A 10,497-nucleotide genomic window follows, 5' to 3' on the forward strand; every position below is an offset into this window, starting at 1 on the left:
CATTGATAGATTTCAGAAGCTTGTGCAAGATATTAAGAGATCTGGTGATAAAACTATAGATGAATACACAAGTATAGCTCTAATGAATGCCATACCTGATTCCTATAGTGATGTTAAATCTGCCATTAAATATGGCAGAGACACTGCCCCTCTGGACCTAATTATTAGCTCCCTAAAGTCTAAAGAACTTGAACTAAGGGAAAGGGCAGCTGATAAGAGTGTTTTTAATAGGGCCCTTAATGTGAGAGGTAGATCTCAAACAAGAGGGGGTAAGGACTCTTATAATGCTTCAGGAACCAGCTCTAATTTCAAGAAAAAGAATAGATCTAGGTCTAATAGCAGGGATCCTAAATCTTTCAGGAAGTGCTATAATTGTGGGGAGGTCGGGCACTATAAAAAGGAATGCACTAAGCCCAAGAAGAAGAAAAACCCCAATAATGACACTCAGCTGGAAAATCTTGTCAATGTGGCTAAATATGAAGCTGGAAATGAATGTGTGTTCATGGTGCATGATTTGCTGCTTACTAATGCTTCCCCTACATGTCCTTTCAATTCAAATGATTGGCTCTGTGATTCAGGATGTACATATCATGTCAGCCCTTTTAAAGAAGTTTTCTCTGAACTAAAGCCTGTTACTAACACCTATGTGTCTATGGCTGATGATAAAAAGTGTGAAATACATGGTATAGGCACTGTCTGCTTAAAATTTGATAATGGCTTTGTGCTCAGTTTGAAAAATGTCAGATATGTACCTGATTTATGCTATAATTTGATGTCCTGCACTGCTTTAGAGGCTGCTGGTATTGGGGGAAAGTGGGGGGATGGATGCATGAAAATTTACAAAGGATCCATGTGTCTCTTCAAGGCTAGGAAGAAATGTGGCTTGTATGTTTGTAGTGCTGTGCCTCTGTCATGTGCAAATGCTTATGCTAATGTTGTTAAAAGTGATAAAACTATGTTGTGGCATGAGAGATTAGGACACATGAGTGAAAAAGGCTTAAATATACTGAAAAAACATGCTATGCTGACTGATTCTGATGTGCAAGGCAGCCTGCCTTTTTGTGATACCTGTGTGCTGGGTAAACAGCACAGGGTTTCTTTTCCCTCTCCTGTGCCTGTCAATATGAGCAAATGTGTTCTTGAGTACTTGCATATGGATGTGTGGGGCCCTGCCTCAGTATCTTCTCACTCTGGTGCTGTTTATTTTCTATCTATAATTGATGATTACTCTAGGAAGGTTTGGTGCTTTCTCATGAAACACAAATATGAAGTCTTTGAGAGATTTAAAACCTGGAAATTATTGATAGAAGCTCAGACAAGTAAGAAGATAAAAGCTATCAGAACTGATAATGGCCTTGAATTCTGTAACAAACATATTGATGACTTATGTGCTGCTAATGGTATTAAGAGACATAAGACTGTCCCTTACACACCTCAACAAAATGGGGTGGCTGAGAGGATGAATAGGACTTTACTTGAAAAAGTGAGGTGTATGCTTGCAAAATCTGGTTTGTCAAAAAGATTCTGGGGTGAAGCTCTATTAACTGCTGCTTATCTGATCAATCTGTCTCCTTCTGTGCCTTTAAATGGTCAGTGTCCTAAGCATGTGTTCACTGGAAAAAATCTGACTCTTTCTCACCTAAGGGTTTTTGGCTGTACTGCTTTTGTGTATACTAAGTCTGATAAGCTTGAGCCTAGGTCTAGGAAAGGTGTTTTTCTTGGATATCCTGAGGGTGTTAAGGGTTACAGAGTTTGGCTGAGAGATGAACCAGGGTTTAAGGTCATTATAAGCAGGGATGTTGTCTTTAATGAGACTGAATTCCCTTGCCCGAGACTGACCTCTGACTCATCTCTACCACCTGAGGACAGTGAACCTCTTATGGAGGAAGAGTCCTCAATCCCACTCACTGATGTGGAGAATCAAGATGATACTCCAAGTGAGGTGGAGCAGCCTTTCTGGCAGACTTATCCAGCTCTTACATCTGATGACACACCCAATGAAGGAGATTTGATTGTTGATGTCCCCCATAATGTGAATGACACTTATGTGCATGCTAGTCCTATTAGGCAAACTTCTCCTGTTCATAATACTACACATAGTCCCTCTAGTGTGCAAGATGCTACTGCTGTAACTGACTTGAGTGATTATGTGCTTGCTAGGGATAGGACTAGGAGACAAAATGTGCCAAAACCTAACAGATTTGTTGGTTTAATTGCTCTTATTAACCTTGCTTTTAATGTACATGAATCTGATGGGGATGAACCCCAGTCTTATAAGCAGGCCACCAAGTCTAAGTTTTGGAATCAGTGGCATAAAGCCATATTAGAAGAGATGCATTCTCTCAAAGTAAACTCTACCTGGATTTTGGTCCTTTTGCCCCCTGGTGCCTCTGTGGTTGATTGCAGATGGTTATACAAGTTAAAAACTGAGGTGGAGGGCCTTAAGTACAAGGCTAGACTAGTTGCAAAAGGGTTTACTCAACAAGAGGGGGTAGACTACACTGAAATTTTTGCTCCTGTGGTTAAATTTACTACTGTCAGATTAATGCTTGCCTTATGTGCTCACTTTAATTGGGAATTGAAGCAAATGGATGTCAAAACTGCTTTCTTGCATGGTGATTTAGATAAGCCTATCTAATGAAGCAGCCTGAAGGTTTTGTTGATCCTAAGTTTCCCAATCATGTTTGCTTGCTAAAAAAGGCCTTGTATGGGCTGAAACAGTCACCAAGGCAGTGGAACATCAAGTTTAATAGTTGCATGCACAACTTAGGTTTTGTAAGAAGTACTTTTGATGCATGCTTGTATGTTAAGAACCTTGAAACTCCTGTGCCTGTTTTCTTACTATTATATGTTGATGACATGCTCATTATGGGTCCCTGTTTGAAGACCATCAAGTCTGTACAGTCTGCTCTAAGTGAAAATTTTGATATGAAGGATCTTGGTGATGCTCAAAAAATCTTAGGGATAAATATTTTCAGAGATAGAAAGAGTTTTACCCTTGTGTTGCATCAAGAACCTTATGTGAACAAAGTACTTAGAAAATTTAACATGATTGATGCAAAATCTACTTCAGTTCCCTTGGCTGCCCATTTTGTGTTGAGTAAAGATCAATGCCCTCAAACTAAGTCTGATATAGATGCTATGAAGAAGGTTCCTTATGCAAATACTATTGGTTCTGTGATGTATTTGATGGTAAGCACTAGGCCTGATATTGCCTATGCAGTTTCATGCCTTAGTAGATATATGTCAAATCCTGGATCTGTGCATTGGGAGGCCTTGAAATGGCTCCTTAGATATCTTAAGCATACTGCTAAGTATGAGTTGTGTTACTCTAAATGTGATGAAGGTGTTAACTTAACTGGCTTTGTGGACTCTAACTATGCTAATGACAGGGATAAGAGGAAGTCAACTACCTCCTATGTGTTTACTGTCTGCAGGTCTTGTGTTAGTTGGAAGTCCCAATTACAGCATATAGTGGCCTTATCCACTACTGAGTCAGAATATATTGCTATTATAGAGGCAATGAAAGAGGCAATCTGGTTGAAGGGAGTACTCTCTGAACTCAAGTTTGTGAAGTTATCTCCTACTGTGTTTTCTGATTCTCAGTCTGCAGTTCAGTTATGCAAGAACCCTGTTTTCCATGACAGAACAAAACACATTGATGTTAGGTTTCATTACATTAGGGACATTGTAGAAAAAGGTGAAGTGTTTCTTCAAAAGGTGCACACTGACAAAAATCCTGCTGATATGGGCACCAAAAGCTTACCTGTTGAAAAACTTATTTTCTGCATAAGGTTTTTGCATTTTGATTTAGGTTAGTTTGCATGTCCCGGGGAAAAAGTCTTCAGTCATCTTACTTGCCTTGGTACAGCTGGTATATGACCTGAGGCAGGAAGTCCTCCTAGACTAATGGGTCTATCCCTCTGGTGTCTGGAGGCAGTGTGGTGGTTCTCCTGAGTGCCAGTGAACTATTTTTGTTCTTTAAGGCTAAGGGGGAATTACCTTGCAGGCTGTGATGATTGTTTCACTTTAGCTTATAGCACAAGTTGGTTTCTCAGAATGAAGTCCAAGGTGGAGTATGTTGAATAAATTGGTGGACCTTCATTTGGGCTGGTTTTTTCCTTGGCCCAGACAATGCTGTGTTGGGCTTGGCCCAAAACTAATTCTCACTCTCCAGATGCAGCCACATGTTCTCTCACCCGGATCAAGGCTTTCAGCCGTTGGATTGTGGTGTGTGCTTGTTATGTGAGAGGTGAGTCCATTCACTTCTATTCATTCTTTGATATTCACTCTCTCTCCTTCTCGAAGCTCTCCGAAACTCTCTGTCTCTCTCTCTTCTGCTCTCTTCTCCGACGGTTCTCCGGCGGTTTCTGTGAGTTCTCTCTCGGTTGAAAGGGCTGTAGACCTTGCTACAGTAGCAGTAAGGGCAACTACTTCGGTTGCCGGTGTTGGTTGAGAACTAGGGTTTCTGTCTTTGAGGGTTTCGGTGTGAGGTGTTCTCAGACGGTGTAGATCTGGGGTGTAGGAGTCTGTTTGAGCTGGAATCTGGAGGGTGAGGTTAATCACCGGTTGATTCTGCTGTGCTCCTTTTGGATCTGTGTTCTTGAGAATAGACTTGTGCTATCGGCGAGTGTCTGAGCCAAAGCAGTTTTTCTTCTGTGTTTTCTTTCATTGCATCTTGTGTTCATACGTGTAACGGCTTCAGATCTGAAAGGATCTGATCTTTGTAGTACTAATTCGTTTGTCAAGTGTGCAGGGTTGAAGAAGCTGGAGTTTGGAGTGAACTGTAATCTTGTGTAATAGATAGGTCTATTCTGTATTCAAGATTATTTGTTACTTTGATTGTAATATCAGTCACATGGTTGGAGTTTGACTGAGCTCCTAATGAAGATCAAAGATGTCTTGGTAAATAGTGAATCCAATCTAAGTCTGATCCCTACAATTATGATCCACATTCTAAAAAAATCTAACACTCCAATTAATTACAAAAGTAAAATCATGAGAAAGCGCAAACACAACCTAGCTATGAATTTGAATGCTCATAATTGCAAAGATCAAAACTTATATTTTTAATTTATTTTTTTATGATAACACGTGGCAGAATATGATGTGCAAATCTATACTACTAAAAGGGAGACTTGGATGTAAAGTCAATATTTCCATTTTTGGCGGGAAACTGTGAAGCTATTTTTTTAACCATTTGATCATTTTGAATAGTAATCATTGGACAGAAAAGCGGCTGCTACTATTGAGCAAAAGTAGCTTCTCAAATAAACTTTAAAATCAAATGGATTGCTGCAAGACTTCTCAAACAAGCTTTAAAATACTTATAAATAAGTGTATAATTAATTGAGACTATGTTTATGATTTCATTTGAACTAATGTACACTAATTTTATGATTGCAGTGCTTATCTCATGGAGGCGAATCTGCCCGAAATCCGGCGACCACCACTCCAGAAACTTTCCAGCGACGCCGGCGTGGCGGCTGGACGGCAACAACGGTGAGGAAGGGAAGCGGGTAAGCGGGTGAGACGGCGGCTGGACGGCAACAACTAGAGAGATGCCGGAGACGAAAATCAGGCAGATGGTAAGAAAATCCGGCGAGGAAAGGCAGTGGAGCAGTGAGGAAGGAGGAGCGACGGCGCAAGGCGGAAGTAGCGGCGGCGAGGCAGGGTGGTGGGCGTGAGGTAGTGGCGTGGAAAGGATAATTCCGCCGATTGAGAGAGAGGGTGAGGCGCCGAGTGAGGGAGAGGGAGACGGCTTTTTGTCACGTAGGGTTTTTAGGGAGTATTACTATATTAGTTTAAGAATATTGTATGTGTATATTATTTGGGCCTTTAATTTATTGGATTATGTAATTTGAAAGTAGTATTTACACTAGAGTAGTAGTACTACTTATTTTCCTATGTAGGAGTATATAATTTGGACCTTTAATTTGTTGGATTCTATAGTTTGAAAAAATTTACTATATTTTGAGAAGAGTTCTAAATTGGGGGTTAGGATTAAAAAATTATGTCTTAAAAATTAGGATTTAATTTGACTATTATTTATTGGATTTTATATAATAGTAGTATGTAATTTTTAAAATAGATTCTTTTCTAATTAAGTAATTAAATTTATATATTTATTTTCCTTCAATTTATGTTAGAATTGGAATTGTGCTAGAGAGTTTAATTTGCCTTCTATTTTAATTAAAATTAAAATATTATTCATTATTACAATGCTAAAAGGGCCCGTTGGATGGAAATTCAATATTGCAATGTTTAATATTCCATATATATTTTTCAAATTAATTTTATAATTAAGCTATTAAATTTATATATTAATTTACCTCTTATTTGGATTAAAATTGCAATTGTACTAGAGAATTTAGTTTGCCTTCTATTTAGGTTAAAATTGAAATTTAACCATTTATTGTAATACTTTTTCTTAGCATTAATTCACAACCTAATCAACAATTCAAATATGTAATCTTTATAATTTTTATCCTTTATTTACTTAATTAAAAATTTAATATATTTTTATTAGTCTCTAATTTAATACTCCACCCGTCCCTTCCTAAGTGAGACGTATTTCTTTTTGGTACGTCCCAATCTAAGTGAGACGTTTCCTTTTTTGGCAACAATCAATTCACTCTCCTCTCCTACTTTATCATATTTTCTCTCCTACTTTATCTTCTCTCTACTTTATTCTCTCTTTCTCTTTCTTACTTTGTCCTCTCTCTTTCTCTCTCTTACTTTTCTCTCTCTCTTACTTTACTATTAATAATTTAATTCATTGAACACCACTACCTAAATTCTTGTGCCAAAATAGAAACGTCTCGCTTAGGCCGAGGCTGAATGAGTATATTTTAACTAGTTTCCAATTAATTAAATAATACTACTAAGTTTATTAAAATAAATTCCGGAATTAGATGAAAATATAAATATTTAAAGTTAAATCTAACTTATAAAGTTTGTATAACTTCTTACTTCCTCTGTCCCATAGAAATATGCCATATTTCCTTTTTCGTTCGTCCATACAAATAGTCCATATCCATTTATGGTAACACTTTTCTCTTTCTCTTTTACTTTATCATTTATGGTCCCACCATCCACTACTTTACCAAATTACACATTAAAATCGGTGTCAACCCTAAATGACCTATTTCTATGGGACGGAGGGAGTATAATATAAGTCGTAGTATAAATTATCGCATTCATAATAATATAAAGTGGCAGTTGGGTGAAATACCACAAATACCATTTTTAACGGGAAAAGTTACGAAAGTTGTTCCTTTTAATGATTGTTAATAAACAGATGCATGCTAGACAATTTACGACAAAACATAAAATATTGTAAAAGCCTTTTACTGGATTTTAAAAGATGCAGTTTGGATGTCTAATTCTATCGGCACATTCTCATAATAAAAAGTTTATTCTTTACATATTCAAAGTCCATCATTAATTTTAGTTATCACTTGCTTTACTCTTTTTATCTCTCCTAATTTATTCATCTATCATATGTATTTTATTTTCATTTAATTCATTTAACACAATTTCTTAAAACTCTTCGTAATGATAATGTTTCTTATTTTTATTAATATGTATTGATAGTGTTGTAACATGTCATTGATTTTATTATTTTTATTTCATTTAAGTAGTAGTAAATTCTTCATTTAGATAAGATACGTATATTTCTATGTTTTAAATACTCACTTTACTTTAAAATTCTTTTACTTTAAAATTCTTATATTTTATATATTTATTATTTGCAACTTATGTCCGATGCATATCAGGTGTTAATAATAAGTCTCTTCAAATGATACGAACTCTTTTTGGAAGAAAACCAACTTGTATCGAAGCAGTATCTGTAAAATCCAATTCGGCAATTCGACGCCATACAATTCCTTTGTGAAACACGACGACTCGTTTTCTCTCTCTAAGCTTCCTTCTTCCCTCACTTGTTTTTGTTTTTATTTTTTATGATCACAATTCAACTGAAAATTTCTTGATTATTACACGCCATTGTCAATTTTGGTACGTATCGGAAGAATTGAATTCCTTGACTCGCACAGAATCATATGCTGCCACCACATGTTGTCGCCACGTCGTTGTCGTGATTCTCTTGATCAGCGAAGCAATTTTGATGTCTGATATAGATCGGGCGGAGGCTGATGAGGGCGGAGGAATCAACGGCGGCAATGAAGAGGATAGAGAGTGGAAGTGCAAGAGGTGTGGGAGTAAGGGGAAAAGGCCGCCCTTCTTTCGGTTGAGGAAGAGCAAGAAACTGCTTCAGCAGAAGCAGAGTGGCGTTTATGTGAATTCACGGAGTTGGGGAAGAAGCGGTGGGTGGTGTTGCTTGTGCCTGCGGCAGCCCAAGACTCTCGATTCTTCCGGTGAGTCGCCGTCCAGTGATCCTAATAGTTCCGAGTTTTGTTTTGATGAGTTGAGAGCTCTTATTGAGAAAAATGATTTTTATTCCAAAGACTGCAATCCGCATTTCGATGCCTGATCATATTGGAAGCCCCCAATTGTCCAAATTCCTTGTTTTAGCTTAGCTGTGTGTGATATTTTCTTCATCATTGCCGCCCTGTTTTTGTTATCAATTATTTCTTCACTCAATATGATTCGATTCCTGATCGATTGTGTACATTGTTGGTGTGATGTCTTTGGATTAATTCGACTATTTTATATGATGTGTACTGGAGTCTTTGTTATGATTTGCTCGTGTTTCAGTTACATTGAGTAGAAAGAAGCAAAAGACACCTGGAGTGATGCTGTTGAGTTCTTTAATCAAATTTTGAAGGGATTGATTGATTCTATCCTTATTCTATGATTGAATTATGCATGTTTAAACGCATTGTGGTCTTTAATCTTGAGTAGTATTAGTGTTAATTTAGATAGATAAAACTGGTATAGGCTAATCAATTGTTTACTAAGATGGGTTGGAACTTTGCGTTATGCCAAGGCCTTTGATAATTTCTATCATTCAAGTTAAAGTACTGGATTAAGTATCTTATCAATGATGTAAAGTAAATGGACCATTTATACATTATGTACAGTGCATAAGAAGTGTGCAATCTTTTGTCTTTTATGAGTTTTTCATTGCCTCTGTCTGGCCTTGGGAATCCCTACTAAAACTAAAGAATGGTATGGCTTATTTTTTGATGCTCATACATCATGTGGAGTATGTAGTATGTACATTTTCCTATTCCATATGATCATAGCAAGCTAATGGAAGACTAATTCCAAAGGTTTTGATTCTGATTTGTAAGTCAGGTGCACATGATTCAGACGTGATAGAAGACTACAACCAGGTTTGGAACTTTTTGGTATATCAGCTTAGTTTTCCTTTTATGTTGTAGTGATTTATGGTTTTTCAATGGCATGATGGTGGATAGGTAGCTTCAAAATGAGAGTCGGACTTGGTCTTGATTCCCTGTCAATTTTCTTCTACATCTAAATGTTTGCAGTACTTGATGTAATTGTAATAATTGATAAACAGTGATGCTGTTGAAACTATCAGATGAGTGCAACAGGTGTATGTCATATAGTTAAGAAGGTGAAGTGGGGCTGTAATAAGAAGAATGATTAGTAACAGAATTTTTGTTTTATCTTTTAGCTATATTTCTTAGACTAATGTGGTTTACTATGGTTATCTCCTTTTGCCATCTTGTTTAGCCAGCTGCTTTGAACTTTTGCCTCTTGGGTGGGCTGCTTGGTTTGCTTATATAGAATTACAGATGAAAGAATACTCTGCATCTGACGTGATAAAATTATAAATCTGCTGCTTTGGCTGCCAAGGGAAACAGGTTCTGAAAATGTGGATTTCTATTGTAACTTTTATAAGGATAGTATTATCCCTGTTTTTTGTTGCTTTAGAATATGCAAAAGGAAACAATCTTAACCCTTGTTTACATTAAGATCTTTTAATATGGCGGATTTGTGATATATTGGATAGAAGGTGGGGCATGATAAAATTGATAAAAACTTACTGTACATAAATTTGGATGATATGAATAAACCATATCCCATACATATGTTGCTTTATATTTCTCAAATCCAAAACAATCAAGGGGTTATCCACCCATTTGAATTGATAAAAGTAAGCATTGGACAAAGTTGGTTAGTTTTTAGTAATTCACACTTATCCACCAAAATAAACCAAGCCTTAGAAGATAGTACAATAGGAATGATAAAAAATGCCCAAGGATTACATGCTAGGTATGTAGTCATAAGAAAATTTTATTTTCTGTTTTGGATATTGTGCCTGTATCTAGGATTGGCTTTAAAATCCAGGGATAACTTGTATTTGTAATTGTGCATTTTTGTAAATGTTGTGTATCTTACACTTTAAGGGACAGCAAAAGGAGGAATGAAAAAGAAGGGAAAAACTCATGAATTCTTGTTATAGCCGCTAAATTATTCTCTACCGCAGCTATTTATCTGAGGCAGTTTCCTGACAGATTATGCCTATGGGTCTAATTTAATAAAGTGTTGGTATTGGTTCATAGT

General features: G+C 36.8%; 1 protein-coding gene across 3 annotated transcripts; it reads left to right on the forward strand.

Moving 5' to 3' along the window:
- Positions 1 to 7,757: 7,757 nt before the first annotated feature.
- On the forward strand, positions 7,758 to 9,596 carry LOC121811624. Of its 3 annotated transcripts, none has more exons than XR_006052735.1 (3): positions 7,768 to 8,378; positions 9,258 to 9,299; positions 9,384 to 9,596. XR_006052735.1 is itself a non-coding variant. In XM_042212499.1 (3 exons), exons 1-3 carry the CDS (start codon positions 8,129 to 8,131, stop codon positions 9,396 to 9,398), a joined length of 303 nt encoding a protein of 100 aa, XP_042068433.1. In that variant the 5' UTR covers positions 7,768 to 8,128; the 3' UTR covers positions 9,399 to 9,596. The 3 variants fall into 3 exon arrangements, 1 of the variants encoding a protein (XP_042068433.1); XM_042212499.1 differs by having other exon boundaries at positions 9,262 to 9,299; XR_006052734.1 differs by having other exon boundaries at positions 7,758 to 8,378; positions 9,258 to 9,596.
- The last annotated feature ends 901 nt before the right edge of the window (positions 9,597 to 10,497 follow it).

This window comes from Salvia splendens, chromosome 7, assembly GCF_004379255.2.
Source record: "Salvia splendens isolate huo1 chromosome 7, SspV2, whole genome shotgun sequence".
In the NCBI taxonomy this organism is placed as follows: domain Eukaryota; kingdom Viridiplantae; phylum Streptophyta; class Magnoliopsida; order Lamiales; family Lamiaceae; genus Salvia; species Salvia splendens.

Coding starts and splice junctions, on each gene's coding strand:
- LOC121811624 (XM_042212499.1), top strand. CDS start 8,129: ATGTCTGATATAGATCGGGCGGAGGCTGATGAGGGCGGAGGAATCAAC. Junction 8,379..9,261: donor CAAGACTCTCGATTCTTCCG/GTGAGTCGCCGT, acceptor TTTGTAAGTCAG/GTGCACATGATTCAGACGTG.